This window comes from Eschrichtius robustus, chromosome 14 (genome assembly GCF_028021215.1).
Source record: "Eschrichtius robustus isolate mEscRob2 chromosome 14, mEscRob2.pri, whole genome shotgun sequence".
Taxonomy (NCBI): domain Eukaryota; kingdom Metazoa; phylum Chordata; class Mammalia; order Artiodactyla; family Eschrichtiidae; genus Eschrichtius; species Eschrichtius robustus.
This window is the reverse complement of record NC_090837.1, coordinates 76,625,817-76,648,769: the sequence shown is the minus strand read 5'-3', so window position 1 is coordinate 76,648,769 and position 22,953 is coordinate 76,625,817. Positions and strand designations below refer to the sequence as shown.

General features: G+C 43.6%; 1 protein-coding gene across 1 annotated transcript; it reads left to right on the top strand.

Annotated features, from left to right (window-relative positions):
* The first annotated feature begins 2,387 nt into the window (after window positions 1-2,387).
* Window positions 2,388-21,819, top strand: MRO (maestro). The gene is made up of 7 exons (XM_068563139.1): window positions 2,388-2,443; window positions 13,771-13,873; window positions 15,142-15,288; window positions 16,342-16,524; window positions 18,987-19,142; window positions 20,312-20,419; window positions 20,881-21,819. The coding sequence occupies exons 2-7, from the start codon at window positions 13,775-13,777 to the stop codon at window positions 20,932-20,934; spliced, it is 747 nt and encodes a 248-aa protein (XP_068419240.1). The 5' UTR covers window positions 2,388-2,443; window positions 13,771-13,774; the 3' UTR covers window positions 20,935-21,819.
* The last annotated feature ends 1,134 nt before the right edge of the window (window positions 21,820-22,953 follow it).

Genomic DNA, 22,953 nt, shown 5'->3' with positions numbered 1-22,953 from the left:
TCAATCTGTTGCAATCGAATTATGAGAGAGACTTCCCCTCTCATTCCCAGAAGAACTGTGCTGTGTCCTAAGGCCATGTTAGGAGAACCTTTGTTCTTTTGGCATCATGTCCTGGTCTGGATGCTTCCCAAGTTTGTGCTGTGTCTGGGACTCTTTGGGGCTGTTAGCTGTGTCCTTTGTGGGAAGTGCTTAATAGAGCTGAATTTGGATCAATAAGTCTCCTGGGTACCAATTCTGGTTGTGCCCTGATTTTCTCTGTGACCTTAAGCCAACCAGGAAAACTTGTCTGCCCTTTTGTTTTCCCATTTGGCAAGTGAGGAAGACATTATTTCTCTGCAAAATGTCTCAACACCTGAACACAAAGAAACTTTAGACACAAGGGGTTATTAAGAGTCTATCTGTTGTATTTCTGTCCATGCTGTGTGTGTGGGGGGGATTTCAGTCCTGAGTCACCTGTGAGACTCAGCAGAGAATCCTTATACTTGCAGCACAGATTTTATTTCTCCAGCTGCTTCTGTGGCCTAGTTTAATTTTATCTGCTTTTTGGTCATCCTAAGCACTACACGGATTAGTTCAATGCAAGGATATGACCTCCCCAATCTTATTCTCACTCTTGGCAGATAACCCAACTCTGGTCTTACTGAGAAGACGGAGGCTGATTTGGATGAACTGAACTTGCCCATCCTTCTCATTTTCACGCTGATGGATCTCCATCTCTGCGGTTGTCTCCCAGTTTCAGATAAAAAGAGGAGGCATCTCTCTCCCTCCTCCCCAGAGCTAACCCTGTCCCCTGTCCCCTTGATCCCTCCCTTCAGCTCTTTCTATTTCGCTTTTCACTGCTTGCATTACCCACCTCTTAGGGTTCCCTTGCAACTGTTTTCAAACATGCCCAAGCTTTATTCTATTTTAAAATCACACAACAAAGCCGAAATGCCTTTTTTGACCTTGCTGTCCCTTCTAGTCTATTTATTGCCTTCCTTTTGCAGCAAGATGCCTCCATTTCCTCTTTCCACATAGCCCCTGAGCTCTGCAGTCTAGCTTCTTTGTTGAAATTGCATTCTCAGTAGTCACCTGGGTGCCCTTGTGCACCCAAAGAGGGTTTTGTTTTAGCCTCATTCTTATTTTCTCAGGGCATTGGTTTTCTATCCCTCTGCTTTTTTCTTCCAACCTTCCACTCTGATGTACTTCTCTGGTTTATATTTGCCCATCTGACTCCTAGTTAGATTTCCCAAACTTGCCCACTGCCTAGCATTGTGGCTAAGGGTCTAGGCTCTGACATAAGCCTGCCTGTGGGTGAATTCTAACTCTGCCACTAATTAACTGTGTGACCTTGGGCAAGGTCATCTCTGTGCCTCAATCTCCCCATTATGAAAATGAGGATCATAATAAGAGTACTAACATAAGAATCAAACAAGATAGTCTATGCAGTATTTACCCCAATGTTTGGCGCGTAGAAATATTCAATGAACATTACCTATTAGCATAACAATAAGCTCCTAGAGTTTTGAAAATATAACTTTTTCCTTTTAGGACACATTGCCTACGTCACCCAACACAGAGCCAGACAATAAATCATTATTGATAAATAGATTCTCGCACTTGGATGGAGAGTCCAGGGAAGGATGGGAGGAAGGAAGCTCCCCAAATCTGCAAGTACCCAGGTTTTTTTGGTTTGGTTTTCCCAATAAATCATTTAAATTGTTGAGAGTTTAAATCAGTCGTTTCAGGTCCTGTGGTGTTTGTTGGGCTGCAAGGGGCTTCAACGGTTAAAGCTTTGGCTGGTGGTACACCAGTCAGTCACAATGAAGCTACCTGGCCTGGAGCACAGTGTCCTGTCCTGAGATTAAAAGCTGCCCCAACAGGGATTAGGGAGGGAAGCGCTGCAGCGGCTGCTGGGTACGGAGGCCGCCTGGAACCGGTCCATTGAGTGATGCCGCCATCTAGTGGTCTCACGGGGAACGGCGCTGGGCAGAGTCCTTTCATTCGCTGCAGGGGCAGGACCCTAGAATTGCAGTCTTTTCTTTAGAAACTGTGGGTGGGACTCGGAATGAGGGCAAACACAGCATAGGAAAGGAGGAAAAACACCTCAGCACAGTTTGGCGCAGTAAAGGGCACAAGGGATGCTTATTCCCACCTAGAACAACCTTGTGGGTATCAGAGGACAGTTCCCTCCCCCACTTCAATTCCATCTAAACTTTGATTTTTTTTTTTTTTTTTTTTTCCTCGTATGAGTCTCTCTTTCCAACACTCTGCGCTGACCCGTTATCCTCAACAGACCCTGCTTCACCTTCTCATTTCCCTTCTTCTATGTTAGGAACTCAGGGCTGGGAAAATTGAGCCGACTCACCCCATCCGGCTGCTCCCCAGGGAACAGCCGCTCTCCGCGCCGCCCGGGACCTGAGCTTCGGCCAAACCGCGCTTCTTCACCACGTGACCGCCGCAGGTAAGGGCCGGCTGCTGGCTGGGGCGGCCCGGGCTGCGGCGGGAAGAGGCTAAGGTCCACTTGGGTTCCCCAGTCCCTTCTGGAATGTCACTCAGGTCGTTGTATCAGAGAGCTGACGTTCTCTTTGTAAAAATGTACTAGGCAATGTTGACGAAGCCGTTTTTTCTTTTCGCAAACTATGTCAATCCGTCTATGATCAATAGATGGATTATAGATCATTATATTAAGATCACTGTATTAAGAGCTTTAGATGGGAGGGGACTGAAGGGAAGGTATGGATGCTTCAAACTGAAGTGTCTCTGCCGTGTGTCCTTACCTGGTTAGCACGCAGGACACCGTCTAGGAGCTGGATATAGGCTTAGAACACAGTGATGGAAAGTATAGATTTTGGAGTCTGGAACTCCGCTCTGCCACTACTAGCTCTTTTACTTTGGGTGAGTTGTTTGTATTACTCTAAGCCCCAGTTTCTCCTCTAAAATGGGCGTAAGTAAACCTACCTCTCAAGATGATTGTAAAGGTTAAGTGAAGTACAGAAAAGACCTCTTATTTGAGAGATTGGATTTTAGAGAGCTTACGGAAGAAGTTGGTTAAAGCAGTGAATTATAAAAAATGATATGTAATCCAACACTTTACCTTAAAATATAGAATTTCCCAATCTTTAATGTAGGGCCATGGCCTTTTCTTTGAACATGGATCCTCTAGTGGGCATTTTTTGATATGTCTCTCTTGCACAAGCCACATGCATAATACTCATACATCTATGAGTTCTAGTTTTGGCTTCTGTCAATGTAGTGAGACTTTAAGGCTTCTGGGAAGACGCGTGTAAAATCACTTCCTGTAAGATCATCCCAATTCCAGTAAATCATTCCAGATTATTAAGACTGTTTCCAAACTTCTGTCCACACGAATCCTAATTGGACAGCAGCTATTTTTAGCAGCTTTCCATTGTTGAATCCTTCCAAAATATTCAATTTTGCTTTCACAGAAACAACTTCCTTTCTTTGTATACTCCTGTTTCATCAGTTTCTATAATATTTAAATTTCACAGTTACAGTAACAAGTACAGCTGTCATAAACTGATTCTTGGTAAGCCTATGAGAACTAGTGGAGCAGAAGTTAGCAGTGGGTACTGTCAGCCACAAGCATTGGTTGGTACCGTTCGCGGAGGGCCTGCAGAACACGGTTAACCTGACGAGTTGGTTAAGCAGAGGTCAGCTAAACAGGCTCCCCTGCAGTGTACACAAAATGCTAAGTATAGTGCCTAGTATACACGTGTCCAGTAATAGTAGCTACTAATATTATTAGCATGAATACCTTCAGTGTTGGAAGGATTGTTACACATCTAACAGTTTCTTCCCCTCATTTTACAGATAAGATCAAAGTATTATGTAATTTTGGCCTTCATAATATAGATTTTGGCTTTAATAAGTTAAAGGATTATTGACGATGAACGTAAGATTTTGAGTCAGAAGGATTTAAATTTGCAAAGGCATCTGGGAGTCAGCATAAAGCACACAACTCATCTAAGTCACCCCAAATCCATGTCTGTTCAGGAAGACCAGGTAGGACCACAACATGGCAATGGAGACAAGCTGCAGGGTCGCGGTGACGGTGAAACTGTCCCCACTGGTGACAGGGCGTTAGCACAGAGGGAAGGACTTCCCAGAGGGGGAAGAATTCGTTGAAGAACGTACACAGGGATGAATGAAACTACAAGCAGAGCCTTGCCTTAGCTGTCCAGGTGTCCTCCCGGACTCAGTCACACTAGACTAGGCACCTGGGAAGCCCAGAGCAACCCGCCAGAAGGAGGACCCAACACTCCCAGCAAAGAACGACTGTCTGTGGGCGAGTGGGTTTGTAGGTGGAGTTATGAACACCTAAGAATTCTTTGAATCCATATACTCTGTTTCTTCGTAGTTTGTTTACAACATTCCGCTGGGAGCTCCTGTATTGCAACAGTTTTGTTTCATTGGGTTGGGTCAAAAGGACTTAATTTGCCAGAGAGGAGGAGGGAGGCCTTTAAGAGGCTGCAAGCTCAGGAGACACAAAGCTCAGGTAAGGGGCTCTGCAGCCCCGAATGAACTTTTACTTTTGTTTTATTCTTTAAGCAGACTTTTAATTTAAGAATAGTATCCAAGACGAGTGTACAAATCATAGCCCGTGCAGCTCAATGTGATTTTAATTTTATTTCGAAAGAGAAGTTCAATGTGCTTCACAAACATGTGCCCTCCATCCCCAGTTCTCTGCAAAGACACTGACCTCTCCCCTCTTGTGCCCTCTGGCCCCAGCTGCTCCTCCCACTTCTGGGATCTCTCCTGCCAGTGGCCTCAGGTGAGTGGAGTATGCCACTACTGGAGGTAGTTAATTTCCTCTGGAGTATTCCGGGGGTCCTTCTACACCAGCATGTGTGTACCGTCACAAGGCACCTTGTAAAAACGGGCAGCGCACAGGCCCTCCACTCCCTGAGACTCTGACCCCATAATTATGGAGCCGGCCTGGCGCTTATAACAAGCACTCTGGGGGATTCTGATGTAGGAGGCCCAGCCAAAGAATGCTTTGCTTTCTCTGCCCCAAAGATGGAGATGAGCCCTGACAACCCGAGATTGAACTAGATCACAGTTTTTATCTTGTGCTGGGGAGGCAGGAGGTGGGAGGTGGTGAGCCCTGTGTTTTTCTTTCTTTTTTTAATAAAACTATTCTTATTTATTTATTTGGCTGCGCCGGGTCTTAGTTGTGGCATGCGTATGGGATCTAGTTCCCCGACCAGGAATCGCGAACCCCAGCCCCCTGCATTGGGAGCGCGGAGTCTCAAACACTGCGCCACCAGGGAAGTCCCACCCTGTGTTTTTCTAACCACACGCTGAATCTCCCACGCAGGGCGCTCAACCCTCATGTACTTTGCTCTGCTTGAGAGCCTTCCATGACCTTAAATTCTAGACGTGCCTTTTAAGAAGTGACAAGGCAGGATGCTTGGCTTCTGAGGCCTGGGGAAGTGGCCTTGGGTGGCTAAAGCCCTCAGCTACTGTGCTAATGCTGCAAGAGAAGTCCAGTGTGAAGAACAGGGAACCACGTTTGCTTTCCTTCCCAATGGAGCGAAGCTTCAGGCATGATTTTCTTATGCCTCAGAACAGGGACACCAGCTGTCTTTAAATGAGGCCTGTGCCCCCCTTGGTGAGTGAGCATCAGCTTGAGGGAACTTTGCTTCTTCTAAGCTCCCCATACCCACTGTCCGGCGCCCATCGGCTCTGATCCAGAGCATTCAACCTGAGGAGTGGCAGGTTCCATTGATACAGAAGGTTGTGTCCAGAAATTCCCCAGAAAGAAACAACCAAGCATGTTTTTTGCCTGTGTTAACTTTTAAATCCTCTTGTCCTGGAAAGGAATCATAGCAATACTGGTTTCTTTCTGTCAATGCATTGCTTCTCAAAGTGTGGTCCCCAGACCAGGAGCATCCCAGCATCACCTGGGAGCTTGTTACAGATGCAAATTACTGGGTCCTGCTTCAGATGTACAGACTCAGAAACTCTGGGGATTGGGTGTGGGAATCTGTGTTTTAACGAGTCCTCCAGGTGATTCTGATGCGGACTCGGGTGTGTGAACCACTGGCTTAATGTAAAGTGTATGGGAACACCTTTTCACTCAAAGAAAATCTTGCTAGTTAGTGGGAGTGCAATTTTCTGGGGGGGATGGGGTGGGTTGGGCTCCCTCATTGCCATGGTGAGGGGAGGTCTGCTGGCCAGAGATGGAGAAGAAATAGAGACTGCGGCTCTGGGGTGAAGAGGTGTGTTCATGGTTCTCTTGAGTGTCTTCTGACCAAGAGAGCATGACCTAAACCTGCTGGGGGGGAGGGGCACAGAGATGATGGAGAAACCAAATCCCCGTGTACCTCCAGGTCAAACAGAGTCAAATGTTCCAAAGCACAGCTGTTTAACAGGACTGGGCTCTATCTGTAACTTGCATTAAATAAGTTCCAAACTCCAGTAAAATCAGCGTGGCCAACTTGCCCTTGTTTGCCCAGGACTTTCCTGGTCTTAGCACTGAACGTCCCATGTCCCAGGAAAGCCTTCAGGGCCAAGCTCCAATGTGTGTTTTTTGCACACCACCAATCAGTTCTCCAGTTCTCAGTGAATACTGACTGGGTGTCCTACAATTCAGTTCAATTCAACTCAGACACTGTCTACTTGAAAATAGCGTCAGATCCCACAGGTTAAGGGCTCAGTCCTCATACTTTAGAGCCCAATCACAAGTCCATGTTGTCACCTGTGCTTGTGACCAACATGCTAAAGATTGGAGGTTCCCACAACCCTGTCCTTGGGTTCGATTAATTTGCTAGAGCAGCTCATAAAACTCAGAGGAACGTTTTACTTCCTGAATCACTGGTTTATTATAAAAGGATGTAACTCAGCAACAGCCAGATGGAAGAGATGCACAGGGCAAGACATGGGGAAAGGGCAAGGAGCTTCCATGCCCTCTCCAAGTGCACAACTGTCCCTAAATCTCCATGTGGTCACCAATCCGGAAGCTCTCTATCCTTTTGTTTTTTTGTGGAAGCCTCATTACCTAGGCACGATTGCTTAAATCATTCACCACTGGGTACTGAACTCAATCTCTAGCCCTCCTCTCCTCCCAGGAGAAGAGGGGGTGAGACTGAAATTTCCAACCATCTAATTACAGGATTGGTTCCCCTGGCAGTCAGACCCCACCCTTAGGTGACCTAGGGTCACTTCATTAATATAATACAAGATACCTTTAATCACTTAGGAAATTCCAAGGGTTTTGTGCCAGGAATGGGGACCAAGACCAAATATATATTTCTTATTAGAAATCACAATATCACAGGGACAAAACAAGATGATTGGTCACTGGTCACCCTATTCAGTGACTGCCCATTGGAATTACCTGGTGAGTTTTAAAAACTACTGATGCTCAGGTCCACCTCCAGATATGATGGTAGACTTGGTCTGGGGTATAGACAGGGCATTAAAATGTTTAAAAGTTCCTTAGGGGATTCTAATGCAGCTAGGGTTGAGAACCACTGTTATTTCTCCTACTAAAAAAAAATTTAAAAACCAAAACAAATAAAGGTCAATGGTTCTGATGAAGTTGAACCCCTACTGCACACCATACACAAAAGTTGACTCAAAATGGATCAACAGCCTAAGAGATAAAACTATAAAAATCTTAGAAAACGTAAGGGTAAATCTTCATGACCGGAGCTGGCAGTGAATTCTTAGATATAGCACGAAAAGCCTGAGCAACAAGGACAACAACAAAGATAGATAAATTAGACTTTGTCAAAATGAAAAACTATTATGCATAAAAAACATTATCAAGAAAATGAAAAGCCAACATACAGAATAGGAAAAAATATTTGTAAATCATATATCTGATAAGGGTCTAGTATCCAGAATATATAAAGAACTCTACAACTAAAAAAAACCAAAAAGATAGACAACCTAATTAAAAATGGGCAAAGGATTTGAAAAGACATTTCTCTGAAAAAGGTACACAAATCACAAACAAACATACAAAAAGACACCAGTAGTCATTAAAAAAAGTGCTAATCAAACCCATAATGGCATACCACTGTACACCCACTAGGCTGAATGTAATAATAATAATTAAAAAAACTGGAAAATAACAATAGTTGGTGATGTGGGGAAACTGGAACCCTTGCACATTGCAGCCACTGTGGAAAACAGTTTGGCGGTTCCTCAAAAAGTTAAACGTAGATTCGCTATATGTCTCAGCAATTCCATTCCTGGGTATATACCCAAAGAATTGAAAGCAGATACCAAACACTTGTACACCATTATTCATAGAAGCTCTATTCACAATACCCAGAAGGTGAAAACGACCCAAGTGTCTAACAACAGATGAATGGATAAACAAATGTGGCCTATCCATATAATGAAATATTGTCCAGACCTAAAAAGGAATGAAGTACCCTTACATGCTACAACGCGGATGAACCTCAAAAAGGTCATGCCAAGAGAAAGAAGCCAGACACAAAAGTCATAATATTATTTGATTCCCATTTATATTAAATATCCAGAATAGGTAATCCATAGCGACAGAGAGCCAATTAATGGGACTGGGGGGAGGGCAGAATGGGGAGTGATTTCTTAATGGGTATGGGGTGTTCTTTTGGGGTAATGAAAAAGTTTTAGGACCAGATAAACGTGGAGGTTGCACAGTGTTGTTAAAATAGTTAATTGTATGTTACATGGATTTCATCTCAAAAAAAAAAAAAATTCAATGGCTCACTCTTATCTACAAAATACAATTAAAACTAAACTCTTTAGCAGTCAGTCCTTCACAGCTGGCCTTTAATTATTTCCTGTAGCCTTATCTTTTACCACTCTCCTATTTTAACTGTTATTACTACCACTACCATGATACTTACTACGTAGAATCCCATTAGAATCCCAATGTGTGAAATACGCTTCTGCCTCTCCATTAAAGCTCACCCACGTGCAGTGGAATGTCTCTACCAGCTCTTCCAGCCCACACTCCTCTCTTATCTCTTGGGGCTCCTAACTTTGCATCCCTCAAAGCATGGTACTTGGGACCCAGCAGCATTGGTGTCACCTGGGACTTATAAGAATGGCAGAATCTGGAGCCCCGCCCAAAACCCACTGAGTCCGAACCTGCATTTTAACAAGTTCCTCTGATGATTCAAGTGCACATTATAGTCTGAGACACACTGGTTTACTTTAGTGGGTCTCAAGTCAGGCTGTAGATCAGAATCACTTTGTAAGCTGTATTTATTTATAATGTATATTTTAAATAATATATACACATGGAAAAATTACAAATTCTATACCTTGTAAACAAAGAACAAACAGCATTGCTCTGGCCATTCGGGTTTTGTGTTTCCATACGAATTGTAAAATTTTTTGTTCTAATTCTGTGAAGAATGTCATTGGTAGTTTGACAGGGATTGCATTGAATCTGTAGATTGCTTTGGGTAGTATAGTCATTTTCACAATATTGGTTCTTCCAATCCAAGAACATGGTATATTTCTCCCTCTGTTTATGTCATCTTTGATTTCTTTCACCAGTATTTTATAGTTTTCTGAGTACAAGTCTTTTGCCTCCTTAGGCAGGTTTATTCCTAGGTATTTTATTCTTTTTGTTGCAGTGGTAAATGGGAGTGTTTCCTTAATTTCTCTTTCTGATTTTTCATTGTTGGTGTATAGGAATGCCAGAGATTTCTGTGCATTAATTTTGTATCCTGCAAACTTACCAAATTCATTGATTAGTTCTAGTAGTTTTCTGGTGGCACCTTTAGGATTTTCTAGGTATAGTATCATGTCATCGGCAAACAGTGACAGTTTTACTTCTTCTTTTCCAATTTGTATTCCTTTTACTTCTTTTTCTTCTCTGATTGCTGTGGCTAGGACTTCCAAAACTATGTTGAATAAGAGTGGTGAGAGTGGACATCCTTGTCTTGTTCCTGATCTTAGTGGAAATGCTTTCAGTTTCTCACCATTGAGTATGATGATTGCTATGGGTTTGTCATATATGGCCTTTATTATGTTGAGGTAGGTTCCCTCTATGCCCATTTTCTGGAGGGTTTTTATCATAAATAGGTGTTGAATTTTGTCAAAAGCCTTTTCTGCATCTATTGAGATGATCATATAGTATTTATCCCTTAATTTGTTAATGTGGTGTATCACATTGATTGATTTGCATATATTGAAGAATCCTTGCATCCCTGGGATAAATCCCACTTGATCATGGTGTATGATCATTTTAATGTGTTGTTGGATTCTGTTTGCTAGTATTTTGTTCAGGAGTTTTGCATCTATGTTCATCAGTGATATTGGTCTATAATTTTCTTTTTTTGTGATATCTTTTTCTGGTTTTGGCGTCAGGGTGATGATGGCTTCGTAGAATGAATTTGGGAGTGTTTCTCCCTCTGCAATTTTTTGGAAGAGTTTGAGAAGGATATGTGTTAGCTCTTCTCTAAACGTTTGATAGAATTTGCCTGTGAAGCCATCTGGTCCTGGACTTTTGTTTGTTGGAAGATTTTTAATTACAGTCAATTTCATTACTTGTGATAGGTCTGCTTATATTTTCTAATTCTTCCTGGTTCAGTCTTGGAAAATTGTACCTTTCCAAGAATTTGTCCATTTCTTTGTGGTTGTCCATTTTATTGGCATATAGTTGTTTGTAGTAGTCTCTTATAATCCTTTGTATTTCTGCACTGTCAGCTGTGATTTCTCTTTTTTCATTTACAATTTTATTGGTTTGCATCCTCTCCCTTTTTTTCTTGATGAGTCTGGCTAAGGGTTTATCAATTTTGTTTATCTTCTCAAAGAACCAGCTTTTAGTTTGATTGATCTTTGCTATTGTTTTCTTCATTTCTATTTCATTTACTTCTGCTCTGATCTTTATAATTTCTTTCCTTCTACTGACTTTGGGTTTTCTTTGTTCTTCCTTCTCTAGTTGTTTTAAGTGTAGGGTTAGATTAATTATTTGAGATTTTTCTTGTTTCTTGAGGTGAGATTGTATTGCTATAAAATTCCCTCTTAGAACTGCTTTTGCTGCATCCCATAGGTTTTGGGTCATCATGTTTTTGTTGTCATTTGTTTCTATGTTTTTAAAAATTTCTTCTTTGATTTCTTCAGTGATCTCTTGGTTATTTAGTAACACACTGTTTAGCCTCCATGTATTTGTGTTTTTTACAGTTTTTTTCCTGTAATTGATTTCCAATCTCATAGCATTGTGGTCAGAAATGATGCTTGATATGATTTCAATTTTCTTAAATTTTCTGAGGCTTGATTTGTGACCCAGGATGTGATCTATCCTGGAGAATGTTCCATGTGCACTTGAGAAGAAAGTTTATTCTGCCACTTTGGGGGGTGGAATGTTCTGTAAATATCAATTAGATCATTGGCGTAAGTGGGGTGTTAAAGCCCCTACTATTATTGTGTTACTGTCGATTTCTCCTTTCATGGTTGTTAGCATTTGCCTTATGTATTGAGGTGCTCCTATACTGGGTGCCTAAACATTTATAATTGTTATATCTTCTTGGATTGATCCTTTGATCATTATGTAGTATCCCTCCTTATCTCTTGTAACAGTCTTTATTTTAAAGTCTATTTTATCTGATATGAGTATTGCTACTCCAGCTTTCTTTTGATTTCCATTTGCATGGAATATCTTTTTTCACCCCTTCACTTTCAGTCTGTATGTGTCCCTAGGTCTGAAGCGGGTCTCTTGTAGACAGCATATACATGGGTCTTGTTTTTGTATCCATTCAGCCAGTCTGTTTTGTTTGGGGCATTTAATCCATTTACGTTCAAGGTTATTATTGGTATGTGTGTTCCTATTACCATTTTCTTAATTGTTTTGGGTTTGTTTTTGTGGGTCTCTTGAGAAAGAAAAACGGAGTTGGAGGAATCAGGCTCCCTGACTTCAAACTATACTACAAAGCTACAGTAATCAAGACAGTATGGTACTGGCACAAAAACAGAAATATAGATCAATGGTACAGGATAAAATGCCCAGAGATAAACCCACGCACATATGGGCACCTAATTTATGACAAAGGAGGCAAGAACATGCAATGGAGAAAAGACAGCCTCTTCAATAAGTGGTGCTGGGAAAACTGGACAGCTACATGTAAAAGAATGAAATTAAAACACTACCTAACACCATACCCAAATGTAAACTCCAAATGGATTAAGGACTTACATGTAAGACCAGACACTCTAAAACTCTTAAAAGAAAACATAGGAAAAAACACTCTTTGACACAAACCACAGCAAGATCTTTTTTGACCCACCTCCTAGAGTAACAGAAATAAAAACAAAAATAAATAAATGGGACTTAATTAAACTTAAAAACTTTTGCACAGCAAAGAAAACCATAAGCAAGACAAAAAGACAACCCTCAGAATGGGAGAAAATATTTGCAAATGAATCAACAGACAAAGAATTAATCTCCAAAATATACAAACAGCTCATGGAGCGCAATAGCAAAAAAAACCAAACAATCCAGTTAAAAAATGGGTGGAAGACCTAAATAGACATTTCACCAAGGAAGACATACAGATGGCCAAGAGACACATGAAAAGATGCTCAACATCACTAATTATTAGAGAAATGCAAATCAAAACTACAATGAGGTATCACCTCATGCCAGTCAGAATGGCCATTATCCAAAAATCTAGAAACAATAAATGCTGGAAAGGGTGTGGTGAAAAGGGAACCCTCCTGCACTGTTGGTGGGAATGTAAATTGATACAACCACTATGGAGAACAGTATGGAGGTTCCTTAGAAAACTAAAAATAGAACTACCATATGACCCCGCAATCCCACTACTGGACATATACCCTGAGAAAACCATAATTCAAAAAGAGGCATGTACCCCAATGTCCATTGCAGCACTATTTACAATAGCCAGGACATGGAAGCAACCTGAGTGTCCATCGACAGACGAATGGATAAAGAAGATGTGGCACATATATATAATGGAATATTACTCAGCCATATAAAGAAGCGAAATTGAGTTACTTGTAGTGAGGTGATGGACCTAGAGTGTGTCATACAGAGTGAAGTAAGTCAGAAAGAGAAAAACAAATACCGTGTGCTAACGCATACAGATATGGAATCTAAAAAAAAAAAAAAAGTTACTGATGAACCTAGTTTCAGGGCAGGAATAAAGAGGTAGACATAGAAAATGGACTTGAGGACATGGGGTGGGAGGGCGAAGCTGGGGCGAAGTGAGAGTAGCATCGACATATATACACTACTGAATGTAAAATAGTCGGCTGGTGGAAAGCAGCCACATAGCACAGGGAGATTGGCTTGGTGCTTTGCGATGACCTAGAGGGGTGGGATAGGGAGGATGGGAGGGAGGTTCAAGAGGGAGGGGTTATGGGGATATATGTATACATATAGCTGATTCACTTTGTTATACAGCAGCGACTAACACAACATTGTAAAGCGATTATACTCCAATAAAGATCTATGAAAAAAAAAAAAAGAAGAGCGTTGCTCACCACCCAGTTCCTCAAGAAGTTAAGTCCTAACCCACTGCAGTCTTTGACCGACAGTGCCCTCTGAGAGGTGTGAGGTGACCCCTCATTGTGGTTTTGGTTTGCGTTTCCCTGATGATTAGTGATGTTGGTGTTGCTCTTTATCTTTTGATGCAACTGTTCCATTTGCTCACCAAGGTGACATCCTGAGGAGGCCTCGTGGATGCTGCTTCTTTACATTCTTACCCTGGCACAGGGCTTTGTGTGACGATGCTTGTTAATGATGAGGCTTCAAAGAGTGTTTGTGGCTCGTATGATGATTTGTTCTTTTTTTAGTTCCATGGACCAAACACAGAGAAGAATGCTGGACCAGCCCCTTTCCATCCCCACTGCCCAGCCCAAGAAGAAAAGGACATCAGTGATATCTTTCTTTTCCAAGGTCTGAGACAAATTATTATGAACAAATGTCCCTGCTCAGCAGCCACTTTGTGTGCTTGCTGTTCTGCCTTCGTTTGGTTCCTTCCATTCCTTCTACTGAGGTTCCTTCTCCTGAAAAAAAGTTTGATGACAGCTCTTTTAACACGAATAGGATGTTTATATGATAACAAGAAGATGAGCTGGGAAGAACTTAGCTTGCTGCGAACTTAATGATAAAAATATAGAATGAACTGCAGTGAATATTCAGAAATACTGATGAGACTTGGTAATCACCTGAATACCATATAGGGCTGTGGGTCTCCTCTCCAGCCCCCACCCACTAATAAGGATGGTGAGGAAGTGGTTTGTTCTTGGATCTTGGTTCTGACTCCAGGACATGTTGGTATGTCCTGTGATGCGCAGAACACCAGGGCCTTCCTAGCATCAGGGGTTAAATGCTCTAAAAACCTATCTCTTGCCTTGCACTTAATTAGAGTTTAGTCCTTGAAGTACAGATTTCTGCATCAGCCACAAAGCGCTTCCACTTTGCATTATTTATGCATTTCTTTTCCTAATCTTAATTGCTCAGATGCTCGCATTCTGAGGTAGGATATCCTTCAGGTGCCCTGAAATGCCTGTAGATGTGCTTTGCTAATTGTGTCAAATGCTGTTGAGAGGCTGAGTGAGGTGAGCTCTGAGAATTGACCCTGGGATTTAATTACACTGGGGGGCAGGGGGTGGGGAGCGGGTGTGGATGCCATCAACCTGATTGCAGAAGGTTCAAGGGAGAATGGAGGAGAGGAGCTGAAGAAAACAAGTATAGACATGTCTTTCAAGCTTTAGCTACAAAGTAGAGCAGAAAAATGGGGAAGGGCTGGGGGAGGGGGAAGGGTCAAGGAAACTCTGAGACAGGAGGAACACAGCTTACCTTGTCCTCTTAAAGGGATCCCTATTCTCAGATCACATCAACACTTCTAAAGCCCCCTTTTCTCATTTCTGTCACACCCACAACTGTCTAGACACCTCTCTCCATAATGCCCCCAAACCTACCTCAACATTAGCTCTGCATTATTTTTCTCCACCCTTTTCCTCTTCCTCCATCCATTTCTTCATTATGTAGATCAAACTAATATATTCCCAGCAAAAACCAGATGTCTTTAGGTGGAGAAATAAGGATTAAAATTGAGCGGGCAACACACATTTTCTTTAGAGGGAGGGATTAGGGTTGGCGATGGGTAGGGTGTGACTCTGAACACTCCCAAATCAATACATTTTTGACTCGCCACCCAGGTCTCTTGGAAACTGAGGCTCCAGAAGCAGGAGCCTCTGAAGAATGTGTTTTTCAACTTGGCAGAGAGAGCCTGGGACCCCAGTGTTAAAAAGTGTCATATGGCAATGAGAAGCCTGGGAACTATGGCCTGTGAGACCCCGGACAAGGTAGGAAGGGCAGGGGGTGCTTGGCCAGCCCTCATGGCCTGGAGTCCTCAGTACTGGGATGTGGGGCTTCATGTACTAGTTGTCTACCGCTGTGTAATAGTACATCAGGGGCCTGGCGTTTATTATCTCACAGTTTCCTTGGGTCAGGAGTCCAGGTACCACTTAGCTGCGTCCTCTACTCAAGGTCTTGCAAGGCTGCCATCAAGGTGTGGGCCAGACTGCATTCCTTTCTGAAGTTCAGGGTCATCTTCCAAGCTTATGTGGCTGTTGGAAGAATTCATTTCCTTCTAGTTGTAGGACTAAGGTCCCTATTTCCTTGCTGAGTGGCCACCCTCAGCTCCTTGAGGGCACCCTCTCACAACACGGCAGCTCACTTCTTCACGGCCAGTGGGAGAGTGTCTCCCACTCCTGTCTGCTAGATGGAGTCTCATATAATGTAAGGGAACCATGGGAATGACGTCCGTCACCACTGTCATGTTTGAGAGGCCACAAGCAAGTCACTGGCTCCTTACACACTCAAGGGAAGGAGATTGTACAAAGGCACACATGACTCATTTGGGGTCATCTTAGGGTCATCACACCTCAGTATCATCAGCCTTGGGAAACAGAGCTGCAGGTAGGATTAACACACAGCTGGACATCACCCTCCGGTGAATTTAATTTTTCTAGTAATTAATGCTTGTTTAGTAAAAGATGTTTTCCCCACCTCTTCCTTCAGCATCTGTAAACTTAAGGGACCATTTCGCCTTATCTCCTGTAAAGGTACCCAGTACACCCAGATCACTAGATCGTCCAGGTCCACCACCCTCCTTGATGTGCCCTCCCCAGCCTCACCCACCCATAGGCTGCTCTCCTCCCAAGACCAAATTGGGCTCTTGGGTCAGGTTAACGGAAGCATTTGTACTTTGCTGAGAGTTGTGGCAGCAGGTGCTGAAGAAAGCCATGGCCTCTTAGTCCAAGTCCCGGGTTATTGGAAGATTAGGAGTGGAGATAATTTTCAACTCATGGGGAGCAACTCCTGTGCTGCTAATGCTTTCCAAACCTTGGTAACAGGTGAGAAAGTATAAAATGATTGTCCTGGACCTGCTGGTGCATGGACTGTATGACCCCGTGAGTTCTGAAGTCATCCACGAGAGCCTGAAGACCCTAACCATCATCCTGGGCAAGATCCAGGGGAAAGGCTTGGGCTCCTTCTTCATAGACATCACCCTTCGGACCAGGACTTTGTTAGATGACGTAAGTGAGACAACGCAGGAAGATTCCAGGTTCTTCAAGTCAAATGTGAGCCCTGGTTGGTGCGTTGCTCAGGAAACAAGGTCTCTATTGTTCACTATTTATTAAGAAATCTTGTTGAGAGATTGGTACTGTGCTGGGGGTTATGGAAGACGTATAAAGACATGTAGGATTTCATCACCACTCTGCAAGGAGTTTCCACTGTAATAGAGCAGTGAGTACATATACACTGATGAGGGTGATGCACGTGTGTACTCAGTGCTCTCTTATAAATGTAACAATAAGAGTAGTTTGCGCTTAGTGAGCCCTTACTGTGTGCCAGGCACAGTGATGGGCAATTTACATGGATTGTCTCATCTAATCTTCACAATAACCCTGTGAGGCAGGCACTGTTATCTTCACTTTATAGAGGAGGAAACCAAGGCCTAGAAAGGTTAGGTAACTTGCCCACGGTTCACAGAGCCAGTAAGTGCACATGAAGCCAGGCCCTTTGCCCAGGGCCTGCACTCTTAACTGCCGGGTGACGAGGTAGGTGGAGCAAAAAGTGCACAGATACAGAAAACGCGAGGACTCAGAAGCTAATCAGTTAGCTTACCCCAGTTACACACACACACACACACACACATACACACATGCACACACACACACACTAAGACAAGACCTTTAGAACAGGGAACATAGCGACAGGGAACTTGCATTTACTCGCAGAGCGTCTCGCGTGAGTTCCCCACACCTAATTCCCCAGGAGTAACCCAGCAAAAGCGGGGTGCCTGCACCTCACGGGAGGAAGAAAACCCTCGAAATTCTAAAACTTGGAGCATATAGAGGAGCTGCTGGCACACTGGCCTCTCCTCCCGCTCAGAGAGGCAGAGAGGCCTTTGCTCTGGGATGTAAACCAGACCTCTCTGGGGCTGGGAGAGGAAGGTCTCTACTCCACGTCCCTGGAATATAAGCAGATATCTCCGGGTAAGTGTCTCTAAATCTCTCTGGAGGTGCCATCTTAATGGCCAGGGCTTGTTTGCCATGCAAGTAGTTTTTAAACCCAGGTCGACTGTAATTTTTGATCAGAAACTCCTTGTCATGGGGAAACCTGGGAATACTCATGGGGAGCTGTTTCTGACAGTTTGTATCCCTGTCATAATTCTCTTCACTGCCTGCCTGGGCTCCGCCCCATCAGATGATTGTCAGACTCCCAGGGGGACAGGCACCCCCTTACACATCTCTGTACATCTCACAGCGTTAGGGTCATGCTTCAGATAGAGTTAGGTCTCAATAAGTGCTAGTTGAATTGAATTAAACACATACACACACACACACACACACACGTAGAACAGTGAAGAAAGTGCAACACTAAAGCAGTTTCTGTATGTGTCATATGTGCTAAAAAATTGTTTTAAATACTTCAGAAGATGATCAGTGGTCTCCACTCTTGCTGAGTGTCTGTGACCTCCATTTCTAGGTGAGGAGGCCTGTCCCAGACCAGTCCCTTCTGGTTCACTTGGAGCTGGACAAGATCAAGAGACATTGATATAAAAATCCCTTCACCATGAGTCAGGAGGCTGGGTTGCTACCCTGATTCGCTGTTCCCTGATGGTGTGACTCTAGTTGAATCACTGAAATGCCCTGGGCCTCCGTCTCCTCACCGGGGCAGGGAGATACTCAGACCAGACAGCTCTCCTGGGAGAGGGAGGAAGGGCCGAAGCCACTGACTTGCAGTCAGGGACAAACCAACGAATCAGACCCAAAGCAGGGAGAGCTGGCAGGGCGTCAGGAAAGAAACAGAATTGTTATTTCTGCTGCAGGTGGGAGAAACTCAGACCAGGGTAAAGAGAGATGGCCTGGCAAACATGCTGGAAGTAGTAAGCAGGGGATGGGTCGAATGAATTATGATGCAGCCAAAAGAAAATCCCTTTACGTATTGACATGGAAAGAGCTCCCAGAGAGAATGATGAAAAATCAAGGTGTATAACAGTGGGATGGTCCACATCCATTTGTTTAAAAATGTGGGAAAGGGCTATGTAATATATATTTCATTTTTTTCTTCTTTATTTTTTGGAGGAATCACACAAAATTTATGACTTTGTGGGGAGGAAAATTTGGTGGCAGGTGGAGAGGTGTAGGAAGGGAGACTTACTTTTTTATAAACCTTTTTGGTTATTTTGAATTTCGAACCAAGTAAATATAATCCATCTCCAAAATGTTAAATAATGAAGAAAAAAGCTGGGAAGCTGGGAGTAGCACCAGTGAGCCCCCAGTCTAACCCTCTGGTCTGCTGAAGAAGAGGTTCACTGAAGACTCAGCCCGTCTCCACTCTGTCCCCGAGTCCGGCTGGCTGAGTGCCATAGACTGGAACTGATGGCCCACCTGTAACATGCAGCAAGGAGCTAGGGCTGTGCTGTTCTCTGATGCAGCTGCCTTTTGGTACTGACCCGAGGTTTGTTGTTTTGTTCACGGGGGACCCACAGGAGAATGACAGCCTGAGATACTCGGCCTTTGTCTTGTTTGGGCAACTGGCTGCCTTTGCTGGGCGGAAATGGAAGAGATTTTTCACCCGTCAGGTGAAGCAGACTCAGGATTCTCTCCTGACCCATTTACAGGATAGGAATCCCCAGGTTGCCAAGGTAAGTCCGTGACTCTAACCAACCGCATGAAACCTCAATGCCATTCCTCAAGGGAGTTGGAATGCAGCCCTGCCGAGTCGAGATGCCAGGCCCTCAGTTCCTGCCAGTTCGGTTTCGGACACTCAGCCGTGTATCCATGTGAATCCTGGAGAAAGTGCCTCCTCGATGGTTAATCTCTCTCTGAGCAGCAGTGTTATTTTCCATTTGCTCTTGCCCCACTTGCCCGGTCCCAGGACCTGTCAACGCCAGATACACTCAGGTTAATGGCGGGGGGGGGGGGGGGTGCGGCAGGGAGGTGCTGCTTGCTCCGTGGGGCAACACCTCCTATCAGAGGAGATTTATTCATACCAAGTTGGCTTTTGTCACTGCACCTGGTACAAATTTCCCACCCTTGGCTTCTTAGTTTCCTATGAAGCTTTTGTTTTATTCTTGGAGAAAATGTGTCCTAACAGGGTTGGATCAACCTCAGGGCTGCTTTGGAGCAGGTGAGTGTTTCAAACCCATCAGGAGCAAAGGTTCCACCAAATCACCTGTCTTCTTTAAGGTCACACATGAGGGAGGGGGAGAGAGAGAGGGAGAGAGAGGTTGAGATTGAATTTAGGAATCCAGCACTACTTTTGATGAGACAATAAGGGCTGTGGTAAAGTGTAAAGCTTTGCCCTCCCCACCAGCCCCAAATTACAGACATGGTCGTTTTATAAGCATAAATCCTTTAAGATTCAAGTTTTCAAACTTCCTGGAAGTTACTTTCACTCTTAGTGGCCCCCAGACCACAGATTGGGTGCAACACTTTTCCTTGCTTGGGATTATAAAACTCTCTAATATATATATATTTTTAATTAATTTATTTATTTTTATTTTTGGCTGTGTTGGGTCTTCGTTTCTGTGCGAGGGCTTTCTCTAGTTGCGGCGAGCGGGGGCCACTCTTCATCGCGGTGCGCGGGCTTCTCACTATCGCGGCCTCTCTTGTTGCGGAGCACAGGCTCCAGACGCGCAGGCGCAGTAGCTGTGGCTCACGGGCCCAGTTGCTCCGCGGCATGTGGGATCTTCCCAGACCAGGGCTCGAACCCGTGTGCCCTGCATTGGCAGGCAGATTCTCAACCACTGCGCCACCCGGGAAGCCCTCTCTAACATTTTTGACAATAAAATGGTAATATTATTTCTCTCAGGCTTGCAAAACAACTTTTCGAGCCTGTTCTCCGTATCTGAGACAAAGGAAGGACTACAGCTTCCAGAGTGAAGAGGATCAAAGGAACCCTAAACTCTGCCGGCAGCTGGTGAGTGAGCGAGGGCAGGAGAGGTTCTCCCAGATTCCCTGCCCTCCCAGTGTTAATGCAGAAGGCGGTCGGGCACACCAGGGAGTTACCCCCATAAAACGACTCAGGCCAAGTATGTTTCAACTGTAATTGACCCATAATGCGATGTAAATGGCAAAACACCCAGAGGATTATGCATAAAATATATTGGCAGTGCCAGCTGAGAGCATTGGGTGAAATATATTGGCAGTTCCAGCTTAGATCGTTGGGTGAAATATATTGGCAGTTCCAGCTTAGATCGTTGGGTGAAATATATTGGCAGTTCCAGTTTAGATCATCATTTGGATAATGACTCCTCCTCCTCTGAGAATCTGAAGATTGTTTATCCTCATGCTTTGCCTTTGACAACTGTCTACTCATTCTAGAGGCAAGGAGGTTTACTGACTCCCTTCCTCACGTGTCCCTTTGCCAATTTCTTTCAGAGCCACTATCATCCAGAGGTCCTGCAGTTCTTCTATGCAAATAAAATCCTGTAAACACAGAGCAGCAGGGAAATGGTTCTAGTGAACACATTGCTGGGGGCTGATATTCCCCCTTTTAACTCTTTGGATACTTCTGCTGCTTCTTGTGATTATGAAAGAAAAGGGGATGTTGGGAGAGCAATTGATGGCAAAAAATAATACTGTGGAATTGTATAATTACACCCAAAGTAAATTCTAAATAGCTTGTGTATGTCTCATTTTCTCTCCACACAAATTTGATGAGAAGGTGCATACTTTAAAACATTTAAAGTATATGTAGATTCAGTGCTTATTTCTCAGCTTTTTTCTTCTTAAGGATATCTCTGTCACCAATTTTTATTTTTAATTTTACCTTTAATTTCTAAGGCTTAGGAGAATAACTACTACCTGAAGTGTTTCTTTTTTTTTTTAATCTGCTATTGATACTTTGCCATTTGCTATTAACGCCTTTTCTTGGCGAGACCTATTTAAAGTTGGCCAAGGTACCAAGACGTTGGTGTGGAAGGGGATAATTAGCTTCTCATCATCTTCAACAGTCAGCGCCTCCAAGATCATTCCAAACAAGAATTAATAAAGAGAAAAAAATCGATGAACATGTGTTGAAAAACCTCAAGTTAATGGTAATGTGTGGAATAGTAATAATAAATAACATATATTAAGAATGTTTGTAGTTTACTGGGCACTCTCTAAGCGCTTTGCGAGTATTACTTAATACTCACAGCAAACTGTGAGAAAGGTACTGTTACTACCCTCATTGTGTAGATGAGAAAACTAAGGCACAGGGAAATTGAGTAACTTGCCCAAGATGACCAGTAATTGATGGAGCTGGAATTCAAGCCCTGACTTCTGGAGCCTACGTTCAGTCATCGTGTGATACTGCCTTGTTATGGAATAATTGACCGATGGTTAGAAATGTAAAAAAATAAAAGAAATTTAAAAAACCCGCCACTTCTGCTCTTCTGTTTGACTCAGTTAACTTTTGCTTTTGTATGTACTAAGTACACATTTTTATTTAATTTGTGAGCTAAATATATATTTTTATTAATCACGTCTTGGCTATTATGTCAATTTTTTGGTGATCAATCCTAGTTATAAATAGGGTCACATTACTCTTATAAAAAGTTTCAAGAAAACTCTCAGAGTTCCTCTCACCTTCCCTCCAACCAGATTGCTACCCAGGCTTCTCCCGGAAATCCTGTTACTACCACTGAACTTGGTGCTTGGGTCAAACCTGGAACAACTATGTCCAGTATTGAAAATGGAAAACACAAGAAGGTCACACATGCTACAGAGGGATCTTAATGTCGGTCTGAGAACCAGGAGCTCCGTTTTTCTGCCCTAGCTCTCCAGAGACAGGACCATGTAACACAGATGAGGGGCGAGGTGTGTTCTAGAAGAGATGGGATGTGGGAGGTGGCCGAAGGGGCAGTTGGAGCCAGACACGAATGGGGTTTCTTTCTTCCTGTTTTGAAGCTTGGGTACTTGACCAGGAGCTCTTGGGAGTGACCCAGGCTCAGGAGTGAGCTGGTGAGATGCTTCTGAGCTAAGAGCCCTCTTCCTTCCTAGAAGTTGGCTTGTTTGAAACTATATCGCAAGGTTGGTTCATTCTAGAATCTGATGCAGTTCTAGTAAGTGATCAGTAAGTGGTGTGAGAAATGACTGCATTCTGCCAGCTTTCAAAAAAGCAGGGGTAGAGCGGGGCAGGCAGGATACATGCTCTAGAGTACAAACATCTGTGCACTGAATGCCCCTCAGTTGATTAAAATTGTGGAAGATGCTGTTGAATTCTTTGACTTTAAGACTTGTGGTAGACTGTTGCTTCGGTGGCCTCCAATGAATCATGCCTCCTGATATTCATGTCCTTGTGTAAATCTCTCCCTTCAGATCTGGGCTGGCTTTGGGACCTGCTTTAACCATTAGCATGTTCTGGAAGTGCCATGTGCTAGTTCTAGGCTATGCTTTAAGAGCCCAACAGCTTCCTCTTTTGCAGTCTGGGTTAAGCCAGCTGCCATGTAAGAAGCCAGACTACCAGAA